This window comes from Gymnoscopelus braueri (assembly GCF_963280865.1).
Source record: "Gymnoscopelus braueri genome assembly, chromosome: 11".
Taxonomy (NCBI): Eukaryota; Metazoa; Chordata; class Actinopteri; order Myctophiformes; family Myctophidae; genus Gymnoscopelus; species Gymnoscopelus braueri.
In genome coordinates, this window is record NC_137613.1 from 50,460,067 (window position 1) to 50,477,176 (window position 17,110).

The window sequence follows — 17,110 nt, forward strand, 5'->3', positions numbered from 1 at the left end:
GAAAAGTCTGCGCCGCCTGCTGTCAGGCTGCTGAACTCATCCAGGCTTATGCCCCATTCAGCATTCTGACAGCAGCTGGATTGAAACTACACCAAAATCTGGTGGTGGAACTCTTGATACTGCGGTAGAGCCCCTTGCCCGGTCGCGGTCGTTGTAGGGGGTTGAACAGTCTGTGACTTGGGTGGTGCTTGTCCTTGATGATGCGCTTGGCTTTGACCACGCACCGCTTTTTGTACAGTTCCTGGAGCGCTGGGAGCTCGATTCCCATTATCCGCTCTGCCGATCGCACTACTCGTTGTAGGCTGACCTTTTCTCGGGCAGTGCAGTTCCCGTACCAGGCCGTGACACAGCCTGGTAGGATGCCTTCAACAGAACTGTTGTAGTACAGCCTGAGGATGCGACGTCCTACTCCGAGCTTCTTCAGGCGGCGGAGCCAGTACAGTCGCTGCTGAGCCTTTTTCCTCACGTGTGTGGAGTGCGTCTCCCATTTGAGGTCCTCCTCGATGTGTACTCCGAGGAACTTGAACTCGCTGACCCTTTCCACTGCAGCACCGTCGATGAGGATGGGCGCATGGTCTCTCCGCGGCCTCCTGAAGTCCACGATCAGTTCTTTGGTCTTGTCGACGTTAAGAGAGAGGTTGTTCTCACGGCACCAGTGTGCCAGTGATTTGATCTCCTCTCTGTAGTCAGACTCGTCGTTGTTGACGATTCGGCCTATCACTGTCGTGTCGTCCGCGTACTTTATGATGGTGTTGGAGACATGTGTGGCTATGCAGTCATACGTGTACAGGGAGTAGAGGAGAGGGCTCAGCACGCATCCCTGGGGTGCTCCGGTGTTGAGGGTCAGGGGGTCGGATGTGATGCTGCCCATTCTCACCACCTGATGTCGGTTGGACAAGAAGTCCTGTATCCAGTCGCACATGCTTGGGTGTAGCCCTAGGTGTCTGAGCTTTTTGTCAAGTATTGCTGGGACAATGGTGTTGAATGCTGAGCTGTAGTCCACGAACAGCATACGTACATATTTGTCCTTCAGCAGCTTGTTGTCCATGTGCGAGAGGACGGTGTGGAGAGCCATGGCAATAGCGTCGTCGGTGGATCTGTTTTTGCGGTATGCATACTGCCACGGATCCAGCGAGGCAGGTAGCGTGGAGCTGATGTATTCCCTCACCAGTTTCTCTAAACACTTGCTGACGATCGGGGTGAGAGCAACAGGTCTCCAGTCGTTCAGGCATGTCACTTTGGCCTTTTTGGGAATGGGCACAATGGTTGACATTTTGAACCCTGCAGGGACCACAGCCAGGGAGAGGGAGAGGTTAAAGATGTCAGCGAAGACACCCGCCAGCTGGTCTGCACATGTCTTAAGGACCCGGCCTGGAATCCCATCAGGTCCGGCTGCCTTGTGGATGTTGACCCGTGTGAAGGCTGTACGCACTTCTCTCTCCGAGATGGTTAGAGGAGGGTTCTCCTCTGCTGGTGCTGCTGATGGCCCCGCTTGGCTGCCGCGGTTGGAGCTGATCTCAAACCGGCCGTAGAAAGTGTTCAGTTCGTTGGGGAGGGAGGCAGGCGGGTTCACCTCGCTTCTGGTTCTTGTTTTGCAGTCTGTCAAGGTGTGTACTGCCTGCCATGTGCTCCTGATGTCGCCACTGCTGAGTTTGTCTTGCATCTTTTTTGTGTAGGCCTTTTTCGCCTTCCTGATGGCGCTGTTTAGGGCCGCGCGCGTCGTGTTGCGCGTTTCCACGTCGCCAGATTTGAAACCAGCGTCCCGTTCATGCAGATGTGCACGTACTCCGCTGTCCATCCATGGTTTCTGATTGGGATAGATCCGAACTGTCTTTTTTGGGACTATGTCATCTATGCACTTGCTGATAAAGCCAGTGACTGAGTCTGAGAGTTCGTTGATGTTATTCCCAGCGGCGTTCTTAAACATCCCCCAGTCAGTCTGGTAGAAGCAGGATTGTAGCATAGCGTCTGTGTCCTCAGACCAGATTCGGATTTCCTTCTCAACGACCGGCTCCCTTTTTAGCCTCTGTTTGTAGGCAGGTAGCAGCTGGATGGCGTCGTGGTCAGAGCTTCCTAGCGGTGGGCGGCGGAGAGCTTTGTATCCATCCTTGAAGGGCGTGTAGCAGTGGTCAAGAATATTGTCACCACGGGTACTGCAGGCGACATGCTGGTGGAATTTGGGAAAGACCTTTTTTAAGTCTGTCCGGTTGAAGTCGCCTAGGCAGATGACTGCGCAGTCCGGGTGGCGATTTTCTTGTGCACTGATCGCCTGGTGTAATTCCCTCATAGCTGTGTCCTTATTAGCTCCAGGATGAATGTAAACAACGGCTACAATCACGATGCTGAAGTCGCGTGGTAGGTAGAAAGGACGGCAGGCTATGATTAAAAGTTCAAGGTCTGGTGAGCAGTGACTGTCTAGGATTTTAACATCTTTGCACCAGTTGTTGTTGATCAAGGCACAAACTCCCCCCCCACGTTGCTTACCGCTCAGTACAGGATCTCTGTCCTTCCTATACGCGGTGAAGCCAGGAGGAGTGATAGAAGAATCAGATGCTAACTCCGTTAGCCACGTCTCTGTTAGCACAACAATACAAGTCCTCCTCGTCTCTGCGTTGTATTTAACGCGCGCCAGTAAGTCGTCCATAGTGGTCACTGTTCTTGATTCACACAGAGATCTAACGTTCGCTAGCAGGATTGAAGGCAGTGCAGGTTTATATCCACGTTTTGTTGTTCTTACGAGAAGACCCGCTCTTGTGCCTCTTCGCCACGGTCTTTTTCGTCGGGGGTTTGTTGTTGATCCAGCCGGAACAAAGGGGACCCCACCCCCCACCCAGCCGAGTGGAAGGTTTGCGGCAAAAAAGTCCGGAATTCTGTGTGTAATCGCTGTGCTGATGTCCATAAGTGCTTGTCTGTCATAACTCCTTAGACACGCGACGGTGTAGGGAAAAAAGAGAAGGCTAAAAAATACTAAAAAGATGGAAAAACGTTGCGATGTTACGGAGCGTGTACGAATGCGGCCGTCCTTCATGGCGCTTCCGGTGGAAACGGGGTGCCGGTGAGGGTGTGGAACCGCTTGAAGGCGTTCCACGCCGTGAGGTAGCTGGATAGGGTCCTGGGTGCGAAGCTGTTAATGATGTGATGACGTGCCTGGGTGATGAGGTGTTGGAGCTGGGCGTTTAGGTGAAGATTGTCGTGGAAAACTGAGGAACCGGAGTTGGGTAGAGGTCGGCGTCCGGGGCGAGACGACGAAATTTCTGAAAGGAAAGGCGGGAGAGAGAATCAGCAATTTGGTTAGAGTGACCGGGGACATGAGCGGCACGGAGGATGAATTGGTGGGTGACTGAGGTCCAGATGAGGCGGCGGAGGAAGGGCATAATGGCAGGGGAATTGGAACGGCCTTTGTTGATCATGTCAACGGTGGATTGGTTGTCCGAGTGCACCAGGATGCTCCTTCGGGACCACTCGTGCCCCCAAAGAAGCGCGGCAATGACCAGAGGGAAAAGCTCGTGGAGTGCGGAGGAGGGGTGAGTGGAGGGGGGGGTGAAGGCGAGGAATTCGGTTGACCACTCGGAGGCGAACCAACGGCCCTGGTAGTAGCCCCCGTAGCCGATGGAGGGGGCTGCGTCGGTGTACAGCTGAATGTCGTCAGGTGTGGGAAGTGGTGGGGGTGACTACTAACCCGGTGTGAAAACCATAGGTGAAGCCATTGATGATGAAGGTGACGAAGGGCCGGTCGGGGTGGTTGCGGAGTGCGGTGGCAAGGGCTGGGATGTTGACGGGAGTGCTGAGGAAGTGGCTTAGTCATGATGTTGGGTTGTGAGGGCAGGCGGTGCGTGTATGGGCACCTCCACAGAAGGAGCAGATGTGGAGGTACCGGCAGGACGATAGGTGGCAACCACGATTGTTAAAATTGTTGCACACGGTGCGGCCTCCCTGGAGGAGGATAGGCCTCCCCAATTTGTCAGTCCCGCCGGAGTTCCGGGCGGGGTTAGTGACGGCTGCGGAGGGGCGGGCCTGGGAATGAGGGGGGGGCGGAGGGCCTGCGGAACGCATTCGGGGTTGCGAATGAGATGCGTTGGTGGTAGTGGAAGGAAAGGATTTGGGGCGGGGCTTCTCAACGGCTGTGGAGCATGCTTCGGCCGGGTGGGATGGCGCTCCGCAAATGTCACAAGCCAGCGCAACCCTGGTTGCGAACACCCTGCAGTAAAGTTCCTGATCCTGAGTTCCCCAGTAGGTGCACTGGTTGAATTGCTGCAGGCGGGCTGCTGCTAGCGTGGAAAACAATATGTGATAGTTATAGAAACCTATACCGCCGAACCGAATGGCCAGCTCCAGTACGTTGGTAAGGTACTGGTCCATTTCGGTCCGGCGGTCGGGGTAGGCGGAGCACAAGACGTCTCTGTAAAGGGAGAAGGCGTATGAAAATTCAACGGGGCTGAGGTCCCGGGACCGGGTGGGGAGGGACTGGCGTAGCTGCGCTAGGAAGCCGAGGGGGGTGGTGAACTCTCAATTCCGTAGCGGGTCAGTGATGGAGGGTTGGAGTAATTGGGCCAGATCTACGTACGTACCGGAAATGATCTGTTGGCGGAGGGCAGCGGGGACTAGGGAGGGCCGGTTTGCGTCCTGTTGAGGAGCGGCGGCTGGAATAGCAGTGGCGAGGGTGTGTGATGGGGCTGGTACCGGGAACGGGTTGAATGCGGTGGGCAAGAAGGCTCCTGAGAAGGGAGCTGAACTGGGGTTGGGAGGTGCGTGGGAGCCCTGGGCATACATAGAGGATAGAAATGAAAACAGCTGAGCTGGGTCAGGTCGAGGTCTGAGTGGAAAGTGCCGGCTGCAGCAGTGGAGGCGGGAGGGAGTAGGTGGGCGGCAGTGCGCCCTGAGCGAGGGGCAGGGCTTGAGGCGGGGGAGGTGCCGCCTGAGCAAGGGGCAGGGCTTGAGGCGGGGGAGGTGCCGCCTGAGCGAGGGGCGGGGCTTGGGGAAGGGGAAGTGCCGCCTGAACGAAGAGGTCGTAGAGCGGCAGGGGAGGTGCCGCCTGAACGACTGGCGGGGGGGCTGGCTGAGCCTGGAGGCGTGCTGTCCGGGGGCATCTAGCGGGGGGAGGGGACTGGGGTGGCTGGGGTGCGAGACGCCGTGCGGCGTGGGGAGGAGCAAGGGAGACGGCCGGTGTGTGGCTGAGTGCCGGGCACCGATGCTGCGCTGGGGGTGAAGTTGGGACTGGTTGAACGGAGGCGTGGGGAGAGGGCGCGGTGCGCCGCGGCTGCTGCCTTGCGGCGGAGCGGGGGTGGGAATGGGAGGGAGGGGGGGGGTTGGAGATGGGCGGGGTGTGCTGCTGCACCACCCGCCGGCGTGCTGGTGAGGGAGAGGAGGGAGGGAGGTGGGGAGATGGCGAAATGCGCCGCGATGGCCGCCGTGCGGGGGAGCGGGAATGGGAGGGAGGGGGGGGGGGTTGGAGGAGGGCGGGGTGCGCTGCTGCACCACCCGCCGGCGTGCTGGTGAGGAAGAGGAGGGAGGGAGGTGGGGAGATGGCGAAATGCGCCGCAATGGCCGGTACCTGCCTGTGAGCTGGAGGAACGTAAGAGGCTTGCGTCGGCCGGCGTGAGGGTGAGGGAGGGGGGGGGGAGGAGGAGGGCCGAGCGCTCACCTTACGTTGGGAGGGAGGGTAGGGAGCAGCGGGAGAAGTGGCTGAGGATGACGTGCGGGCAGCGGAGCTGGAGCGAGCGCCCCGAGTGGGCGGGGTCGATCCTGCTGCGGGGGAGGGGGGCGCAGTGCGCTGTGTGTGGAGGTAGGCCAGGTAGGCTGCAAACAATTCATTTTTGCGAAAATTTTTTTGAAATGGGACACCCCTCGCCGTGAGGACCCCCTGCAAGCCGATGACCGTCCAATCGTGAATTGATTGCAGAGGCAGGGCTTGCCTCTGCGGACGGCCACCGGTTGCAAGAGGCTCGAGGCTCGAGGCTCCGTGGCTAGAGGCTCGAGGCGAGAGGCTCGAGGCGAGAGGCTCCGTGGCGAGAGGCTCCGTGGCGAGAGGTGGTGGGTGTCTGGCTGTGATGAGGATCGGGTCCGCTGTCCTGCTCTTCTCGGCGCTGCTGGGCTGGGGGAAGCGAGCGTTGGTTTCCCGTGCTGCTGGTCTCGCGGTGGACAGAGCGGCTGGAGCGGCCGCTGTCGGAGACGTGCGAATATTCGGAGAAGAGCTCCTCGTCTGACGCATTGATCTGCAGCTCGTCCATGACGGACGGCGGCCCGAAACCTAAACAAGAACTATACTACCTGGCTTACCTGCTTACCTGCTGTGGAACACTTGGATTAAGTTTTTTTTTAAATGCTGAACTGGCGAAGCTAAATGCTTTAAACGGGTCTGCACGGGGAGTTTAGCTGTTATAAATGCAAAGACTCACGGTGGAGACGCGCGTTTGTTTTGAATGACTACGATTTGGAACAACTAGCAGTGAACACAAACAGGTAGGTGCTGCAGACGCAGGTGTATTTATACTGTGGTGATGGCAGCGGAGATTGGCTGAGAGATAAGCAGCGCGGCTGAACTTGGTAAGGTGATTGCCTTACCAAGTTGAGCGGAGGTTGAGCAGAGGGAGGTCTCTACTCCTGAACATGCGTTGAATACAACTACATGAGTTATGACCATAATAATAATATTATAATAATATGGACATAGCGGTCGGATCTGTGACTCTGGAAAACCGGATCCCCATATATGCCTATGTATGGATGTATCAAGTTTGTTTATGGTTATGTCTGAGTGATAGTGACGTGGCCGTGGTCCTGCCTATATATGGGTGTATCAGCTTTGTTTTATGGTTATGTCTGAGTCATAGTGACGTGGCTGTGGTCCTGCCTATATATGGGCGTATCAGCTTTGTTTATGGTTATGTCTGAGTCAGAGTGACGCCCGTCCGCACTCCCATTAGCCAATTCTAATATAGGATCAATGTCTATGAATGGTCTTCACGAATGGAGACACACTGAAATGGATTGCACCAGTAAACACATGAATGTATTGAATGCACTTTTTATGGTGGCGACCCAGTACAAGTACAGACAGTTCGAAGTGCACAAACAGAAGGAAAAGTACGAGAACATGCCGTGTCATTCCATTTAGTTACACCGTTTGTAACACAGTTTTCAATTCTAGCACCATTAGGCTGAGTGTCATATAGCCCTGGTTCAGAGCGTTAGTGAGTTCCCTCTAACGCCCTGGAAGACCCCTCGCTCTGCGCTTGTACAAGGAATTCCATTGCCCTGCGAGTGCTCAAGAGTACTACAGATCTGGAGGATTTTAACTTACCATTAACCAAAATCTGTAGAGGGCACTGTGGAGTAAATAAAAATAATTTCAGTCTCGCTGACATATTTTATTTTCTGCCCAAAAAGTGTATTTTACAGAGTAGGTGGGGTGCTGAGAGGCTTCCCAGTTCCGAGAATAGACTTTCAACAACACAAAACAGCCTTTGCTTCAGTGAGTAGCGAAATGGTTTTGTTTATTTTCACTACTCTTGAGCACTCGCAGGGCAGTGGAATTCCTTGTACAAGCGCAGAGCGAGGGGTCTTCCAGGGCGTTAGAGGGAACTCACTAACGCTCTGAACCAGAGCTAAGTGTCATACCACGAGGTGTAGTTCACTCTGGAGCCATCAGACCACATCCACACACCCTCCTGCTGAGTGTCACTCAGTCCAAACCAGGTGGGTCCCTGACGTGGGTCAAAGTTCAGGATCAGGGTTTGAACAAAGTTGTGCTCCTCATGACTGTGGATGGACACCAGGTTGGCATCTTGAGACAAACAGTTCTGCTCTGCTGTGGGCCAGCTCATATGTGAAGCAACGTACTTGTAGCAGCGACCGTTGAAGCCGAACCAGAACATTGGACACTTTCCACGCTCTAGCTTCATCTCAGCCGAGGGAGCAGCGTGCACGGTGCCTACACACAGACACATAAAGGTGACAAATGGAACCGAAACTGGTTCTACAGAGTGATGCCATTAAAAGAACCAAGGTTCTCTAAAGAACTATTAACCATTTAAAACCCCTATACAGTATACTTCAACCAATGTCTCATAGGGGTTCCGCTCCTTTTTCCTTGTACACCAAATCTCTTTGTTGAAAATAGCAGATCTACAAGCTCACAGTGTGACGCGTAGTACTAGTGGCAAATGGTCACCTATTAAGAAAATATGTTTATTTTCCCCTATCAAGTTACTCAATTATTCACTCATCAGTATATCAATTACTCACTCAGCAGTATATCAATTACTCACCTCATTAATTGAACTCCTTGAATTCATGAAGATTTTTTTTTGTCACATTCCTGATCAAATATTCCAACATTTAGTCAGGGCTGTTAACAAAAAAATGTGGACACGGCTGACAAAAGCGCACATTTTTTTCTACATGCTCTCCATCACAATAAGTTTCATTTTGGAAGGGGAGCCACGTCATCAAGATGGCAGAAGGCGGCCATCTTGGATTTCAAAGACATGTAATATCTATAAGTGCCAATATCTCGGCTTCAAAGCCACTTAGAAGGTCAATCTTGGTGTCAAAATATACATTATCTGGGTCAAGGAATGCAATAAAGCTATTGAGAATATCACTAGATGTTTATTTGTGCCAAGATCAAATAGATATGGTCATTCTAGCAACTCGGTTAGCAGTCAGACACATAGAAAATGCAGCATGAAGTGAATTGACATTCAAATTATCTGTCACATTGACAACTGCAAAGATCTGTGCAATTCCAGTGTGCCTTCTTGCATGAGCACCTTGCACCACAACCACGTTTACAACCGCACTTGACCAGTTCATTGCAGGCTTTTGACGCCATCGGTAGAATGCTCCACACAGGAAGCCAGACCTGGTTGTTGTCATCCAATGTCCATCCCCATCCTTCTGGACTGGGTGTCGGCTGCTGGGCCAGTTCAGACGTGGCCCAGATCCCAGACTGGTAGGCAACTCGCTTCACGTGTTGCAACAGTGAATCTTGCGTTGGTGGAATGTGTTCCATCGTTTTGTTCTTCTGGCAGAACAACTCTCGCCGTGCTTCATTGACAGATTCCAAATCACTTGTCTTATCATACATGATGACTGTGAAACGCTCAAGAAGCTGAAAGTGTTGGGCATCTATGGTCACTGAAGTGTATGGATTTTCTGCCATGTAGTTGAAGGCCTGGGTGACCTCAGGGTAGGACTTCCACGGCACCCATGCTGACTTCTTCCCTTTCCCGCAGAATGCTGATGTTGTGTCACAGCCTGTGTAACAGTGGAAGATGGGAAGTGCTGTGGACTTGTCTTTGCCCAGAGCATGGCAGATGGTGTTTATATGAACATAGGTGTAGTTCTTGCCAGTGCCAAAAGCAACCCAGATGTCTGCAGCTGGATACTTGGTGAGCAGGGCATGGAACTTGCCGATGAGGATAACGACAACATCCGTATCCACAGTGCGTATCAAGCAGGTAGAACAGCCATGTTCCAGGGCATCAAGCAGGTGAATCACTATCCTGGTGTCGGCCTCTTCGTGATTACATGGCAGCATGGAGTGGCTGGTGTCTGTGCCGACCACTGTGATGCCAGATGTGATGAAGACCAGCTTGCCCTCTGGCCAGGCAGTTAATGCAATCTTCCCCGAGAATAAAGTGAAGAGCTTTTGACTTATTTCCCAGCCGTAGTTTCCCTCTGTCAGACAGAGAGGGAGGGCGTGGATGGTTTTCATGATTAAAGAAGGTGCTCATGCCCCCCTCTCTGTGTTGCATGGCTATATATAATCCGGAGAAGAGTGCCACCACATCATCCTTCAACATTGAGATCTGCCCTGTCTGCTTGGTCTTGGGTGTTGGGCATCTGAAGAGAGTGAGTGAGTTCTATTTGATGGGCTCATGAATGGAGTGTCTGCGGTCCCTGATCACTGTCTTAAGGTACTTGTTGTACAGATCTCTGCCCACTGATTCCACAGTGCAGACTTCGTTAACTACTGACTCGTCAATCACATTTCATGCTTGTGGGTATCATCTAGGAACAGATTGCCCATCCAACTGATGGTGTGTACCAACACTAGTGCTTACTTTTTGAATGTCTTTTGTGTAAACATTACTTCTTCATGGTGTTGTTGTTTATAACCTTTTGCTTGATTCTTGGTGAGCTCCACTGCACCTCCAGAACCCTTCAGATAACTATTCTGCTGCAGCCTTTCTTATCACAGTTTCCATGTATGCTACTGTCAAAGTTCTGCAGTAGTTACATGCAGACTGGAGCAAACCAAGTGAAGGCAACAATTGAAGGCGGTTCAACACTTGCTTCCTTTCTTTTGAAAATAAATAGGAAATAACAAACAGTCAGATATGTCAAGCTAAATACAAATCATACCAATATGTTAATCTAGCCGAGGCATACAAAGTTGTGTAGATATATTGCCAGAATGAACCAAATGTTCACATCTTGGCAGATATAGTCACTTGTTGATATTCTCAATAGCTTTAATGAATTCCTTGACCCCAAAAACATATATTTTGACACCAAGATTGACTTTCTAAGTGGCTTGGAAGCTGAGATATTGGCACTTATAGATATTACATCGTGGCCATCTATGAAATCCAAGATGGCCACCTTCTGCCATCTTGATGACGTGGCTCCCCTTCCAAAATGAAACTTATGGTGATGGAGAACATGTAAAAAAAAATTGGCGCTTTTGTCAGCCGTGTCCACATTTTTCAAAAATCTGGTCTTAAGCAACCGGACTAATTTAAGTAAATTGGAGGCCAATCTTAACAAGTGCAATACTAAATGTATATATGTAATTAACCTACCTGAGGCCGATTCTACAAATGCCTTCTAAATCAGTAGTTCTCACACTTTCACAAATTTAAAAAAATGTAAAAAATGTGCAGATGTACAAGCTCGCAGCGCGGCACGAAGCTTGTAGATTTGCTATTCTTGAATAGCCAATGCTAAAATCTAAAATGACACAGATGTTTTCCTGGTCAGGAATGAGACAAAATAAATCTCCAGTAATTCAAGGCTACATGGCGTGAGTACTTTTTTGCATGAACTGCCCTCTTAAAAGCTGGCTCAAAGAACCGTGATTCTTTGATTAATCATTTATGGTTCCTCAAAGAAAAAAAAGAAAAAAAGTTCTCTACAAACATATAAGCAACATGAACCATTCACTAAATACAATTCTTCTTTAGTAGGTGATGGTTCTTTGTGGTATTTTTTTTGACTGTCACATCACAGGTTGTAAAGAAGAGGGTGAAATTCTGGATTTTTGCAAGCTCCATCATTTGTAGTTTTCAGGAAAGAAACAGGGGGGGCAGAGGGAGGGAGAAAACAGAAAAGAAAACACATCAAAAGAAAGATCACAGATATCATAGCATAAAAAAGCAGCAGGTATGTACTGTACATGAGTTTACACATAAGATGCAACCATATGGCCATTATGGAACCATAATGGAATACAGTATATGCCATTCTAAAGCAGTGGTTCTCAAAGTATTTTTAAAAAAAATTACAAATAAAACACATTTTAACAATAAAAATCTTGTATGGGGGTCCCTGGCTCAAAATATCTTCAGATGGGGGTCCACTGATACATATATACATTTGGGGGTCCTTCACGTTTGAGAACCACTGTTCTAAAGAACCATATATTAAAGAACCATTATTTTTCTGTACCTAGTGCCAGGCCCAGCAAGCATAGGAGTTGAGGAATCAGCAGCATGTCAGCCAGAGGTGGTCTCTGTGTCAGTGGATCTTGGATTGGGGTCTTCTTGAAGGGTGTGTGTTGCTGTCTGTGTGTCCTGCAGACTTTTGGCTGTCTGTCTTTTTATCTGCTCCACATGAGTGAGTCTTCACAGCTGGCATCGTTTGATTGGTCATAATGCATTAACAGCTGTGGCGTTCACACGTTCATTTGACCCAGTTCTTTATACACACACACACACACACACACACACACACACACACACACACACACACACACACACACACACACACACACACACACACACACACACACACACACACACACACACACACACACACACACACACACACAGGGTAACTGCACTTTGGCTGATCAGAAGGCCCTGCAGGTATAGTCAAAGTTACGGAGCATACAATGCTATTGAGACATTTAGATCGTGTTAAAGGTCATGTCTCACTTAGACACAGGATCTGACACAATTTTTTACCTGATGGTCACGATTCAAATTATCCCCTAAGCAAGCAAGCAGGCTCTATTAGCTCAATGGTACAAATCTCAGCACTTGAGCAGGAAACCGGGTTCAAGTTACATTACAGCTTTAAAGGAAAAGTTCAGCCAAAAATAATATGTATTTTCTATCAATTACACACACCCCAAGAAGCCTTGAATTCATGGAGACTTTTTAATGTATTTGTCGCATTCCTAAGCCAATAATTTGATGACCGTCGAAGTCTCCGGTAGGATACATTGCATTTTTTGGGTGAGCTACTCATCTAAGTATTATTAACAAGTTCACAACAAGTGATTTCAACAGTGCTGGTCAAACTGTAGAACAGAGCAGCCAACATCTACATGGACAAAGATCATTAAAAAAAACACTTTGAGAGCATATACAACACATTTAAAGTAAGTTTTTTTTTTTTGTATCAAAAATATTATTTCTGTGGACTTAAAATCATTATTTCATTTTTAAAAACACCAAAAGCCAAGTGGCCTTGCCCCTAAAATGATGAAATTCCAGGCCTGATTATTACTCATACTGCACCTACAGTTGACATAGAATCCAGAACATTCTCTGGTGGTTGCAGAGAGACAGGTGACCTTTGCAAGGCCTATCGTGGTCAGGTCGCATCGCTCACAACGCAACGTTGGGATCAGGTTGAAGGTTTCATATCTGTTATTTCTCATCACTAAACATATGATTAGGGGTGGGACGATATGGGTACCTCACGATACGATATGTATCACGATATTAGGCCCACGATAACAATATATATCACGATATTCGACGATGTTCGATATATTGCGATATCACGATATTCTATATATATTGCAAGAAATTTCACCAACGATATATCACGATATCTGAAAATATCGATATATTGCGATATCACGATATATTGCATGAAAATTCACCAACGATATATCATAGTCCTTGTATTCAATTCATAAACACATAAAATAGCACCAAACAGTTCAAAATCATCATTACACAAATACAGAGTAGGAAAAACAACGTATCACAAACGTATATCGATATTTTTTGGCAGGATATCGATTATTTATCGCGGGAGAAAGTATCGCGATATATCGATATATCGATATATCTTCCCACCCCTACATATGATGTACAGTACATCCTACTCTGTGACCACATCCTCTGCTGTAGCGCTGTTCTCTACACCCCCACAGTTTCATATCCATCACCAACATGCACAATCCTCAGCATTTAGGCCAACTGTCATTTCTGGAGTAAAAAAACTAATGCGATTCAATAACTTTTCGATCAAGTGAATGTGTTATTAGTGTTGTGAGCTTGTAGATCTGCTATTTTCACAGAATGTTCACCCCAAAAAGGGACGCTAGGGTTCATGTGGTTATACAGTCGTTTGGTTCTACACAAACTGAATAAGGTATTGGGGAAAAATAAAGTAAAGAATACAATGCTTACAATAATTTAAACCTGAAAACCACCAAAGGAAGCTTAAATACACTACTGTATATTAAATGTGTGTATTAGATACATTATTTCAAACACTATTGTACATGTACAGAGTGTATCTACAGGGGATATACTGTGTACAGTCTGTGTATCCCCGTAGGTACAGAAATGAAATGAAAGGTGATTTCCCGGTAAGGCACCTTCCAGTTTTTTGAATTATAGCAGTACAGCAACTCCAATTTGCCCACAGAGATTATGTCTATTTTGGGTCTTGCCCCATGAACAAAGAGTGAAAAACTTCCATGGAGACAGTTTCATAAGATAATATGGTTCTTAAAGAGACCAGTCTCTGTTCCCGTTAACTCTTGGGACCCTTTAGTTTGTATTTATTTGATAGACTGACTACTTTGCTATTATTGTTATTACTATTATAAATAACAAATGATTGCTGCTGTAATTTTAATTTCCATGCTGATTTCTCTTTGCAGCCATAGCTCCCCTGCATACGTCTGACGTGACGTCAGAAACAGAGATATGTGAGCTCCTCAGCATTCACTGACCACAGTTTGAAGAAGACACTTCACTTCAACACATCGAAAAAGGTAGCTTTTCTGTTTTTATCTAGACAGTCTATAGCAATAATTGCTATGGGAATATAGAGCTATAAGTAAGAGTAACTGTATATAGGCCATTATAAATGCTTATGGAGTCATATTGAGCCCTAGCCTAGAGGATAATAATACATTCAGGTAATGTAAGTGATATTATTTGGGTAAAACATAATGTTCTTTGTGAGAAAGCTTAAGCTCTATTTTGTGATAGTAATCATTGTTATAGACTAGAGTGTTTGTTCAGTAACATGGGGCTCCCAGTCTCTCTGGCTCTTTAGTAGACAGAAAATACATGTTGTGGTCAGAAGCGAGAACGCATTTATCAGCCTCAATTTTATATTGTTCCAGTTCCAATTTTGTCTACTCATTTCTAATGTCATCACTTCCATTTTCACTTGTTTATCCTGTATGCTGTACGAGTTCTTTCTCCTGATTGGATACAATTGGTATCCCGACCTGAAAATGCATGTTCTATTTACTAAAAAGCAGGAGAGACCGGGAGACCCCTGTTACTGAACACTCTATAGAAATGATTACTATCCAAATATAGAGCTATTTACTGTAGCACTTATTTTAACAAAAAAGAAAGTCACCTACTGAACCTTTAAGACAATTAAGAAATCATAACAAAGCACATACCTTTGTTTTGTTATTTTAGGTTTTAGGACGATGGAGATTATGACCACAACTGATCTGTCTGGTGGAAACTGGTCTTTCTGGGAGGATGAACTCTACAAATCCCTCAAGATCGTGTCCCTCATCATTTTCAGCCTGGTATTTGTACTCGGCGTGTTGGGGAACGGTGTTGTCATCTGGGTGACGGGCTTCAAAATGAAGAAAACCATCAACACTGTTTGGTATCTCAACCTTGCTGTTGCCGACTTCCTCGTTACAGCGTTCCTGCCCCTGATCATCACAGAAACAGCTCTGGACGACCTCTGGCCTTTTGACCATTTCATGTGCAAACTGAACTTTACCGTTCTCTTCCTGAACATGTATGCTAGCGTCTACATTCTGATGGGCATCAGTGTTGACAGATGTGTATGTGTGGTGTGGCCAGTGTGGAACCACTGCAGTGTCAGACTGGCATCTTGTGTGAGTCTGGGTGTCTGGGTTCTGGCCTTGGCTCTCAGTTCCCCTTACTTCATCTTCATGGAGGGTCCCTCCTTCCTGCACAATATTGAGTGCTTTGAGTACTTTACACTCAGTCAGTTTGGGATCATTTTCCTAACTCAGTTCTTCATGGGATTCATGTTCCCTCTCACCGTCATGGTCTTCTGCTATTCTGTCATCAGGAGAAATCGCTCGCTGGCCAGCCACTCAGGTCGGCCCTTCAAAATCACAGCAGCTATTATCACTGCATTTGTTATGCGCTGGGCCCCCTTTCACATCATGGAACTAATTGTGTTGGTAAATATCTTGGTGGGATATCACAGTAAAACGGTGGATAATATGTACATCATTGGGTTTCCCATAGCATTCTGCCTGGCATCTCTCAACAGCTGCCTGAAGCCGCTCTTGTACATGTTCATGGGTCAAGGTTTCAAGGATGAAGTTCGCAAACTTTCTATCCTGAGAGTGTTGGAGAAAGCCTTCACTGAAGAGCTGCCTCAGACCAACACTTCCACAAACCCAGGGATCACCAGCAAAGATAAGTCCTTTTACTAAGGCACAGTTGTAGGCAGTGGTGGGAAAAGTCTGAACCCCAGTACTTGAGTCAAAGTATAGATACTCCTGATCAAATATTACTCCCCTCCAAGTGAAAGTTGCTCAGTTACATTTGTACTTGAGTCAAATGACACAAATCCTAAATGCATTGTCTGGCATCAATTGTAACTTAGAGTGGCCTCTAAACCATAGGCAGCGGGTGAGCTTGATAATTGGGAAGGCTGGGGGTCGGCCGCACGCAAAGAAAAAAAAAAGCGGTTTCTGGGCGGATTATGTCTTTTTGGTTTTTAGTTACTTTATTTCAGTTATAGGGTTAGGGTTAGGTTAGGGTTAGGTTATTTAATTCTTATTTTTGCCTGATTTTACTGATTTATTATCAAAAAATTAAATAAATAATGCTGCGCACATATATTATATATAATTTGCACAATTCCCAGAATTTCCCAGCATAACATTTGGGAAGGCATAGCCTACCCTAGCCTTCATTACCCGCCGCCTATGCTCTAAACAACACAAAGCCAAAAGCAATTTCACTTAGGTGAAATTGCAGGTGCGGCAGTGGCTCAAGGGTAGAGTAGCTAGGAAGAGTGGACTGGAAACCGCAAGGTTCCCAGTTCGATCGCAGGTTGGGGGGCTCCCCCAGAGTTGATGTCGAAGTGTTCATAAGCAAGACGCTGAACCCCTAATTCCTCCCGATGAGCAGGTTGGTGCCTTGCATGGTTTCCTCCGCTATCGGTGTATGAATGGGACTGTAATGCACAATCTAAGGCGCTTTGGATAAGTGCTATATAAATGCACCATTTACCATATTATGTGGACAATGGAAAATGTTGACAAATCGTGAAAAACAGAATATTTTGAAGACTTTTACTCAGTGTTAATTTGATTAAAAGAAAAACTATAAATTCAGGACCAGAGTACAGATCATGCTTTGCATGCATGGTGTTATAATATACAGTAGAATCTACTGTAGATGCAATCATTGAAGATATTGTAAGAGTAGTCTAAATGTAATAGAAAAGGTTCTGTTGGGGCTTGTATGAAAACATTATTTCCCCCACCTCTTTACACTTACACTTTACACCTGTGATGTGACAATAAAGATGATTCTGATTGTTATGAAATCACTTGTAGGCAATGACCATAGTGCCTCTATAAGTTGACATTCTGGGATATAAATACGTA

At 47.6% G+C, this 17,110-nt stretch overlaps 1 protein-coding gene across 1 annotated transcript; it reads left to right on the forward strand.

The window, feature by feature from the left end:
- Positions 1-14,926: 14,926 nt before the first annotated feature.
- On the forward strand, positions 14,927-15,925 carry LOC308095702 (C3a anaphylatoxin chemotactic receptor-like; the record flags this gene model as incomplete). The annotated part of the gene is made up of 1 exon (XM_080442743.1): positions 14,927-15,925. One exon carries the CDS (start codon positions 14,927-14,929, stop codon positions 15,923-15,925), a length of 999 nt encoding a protein of 332 aa, XP_080298869.1.
- Between the last annotated feature and the right edge of the window lie 1,185 nt (positions 15,926-17,110).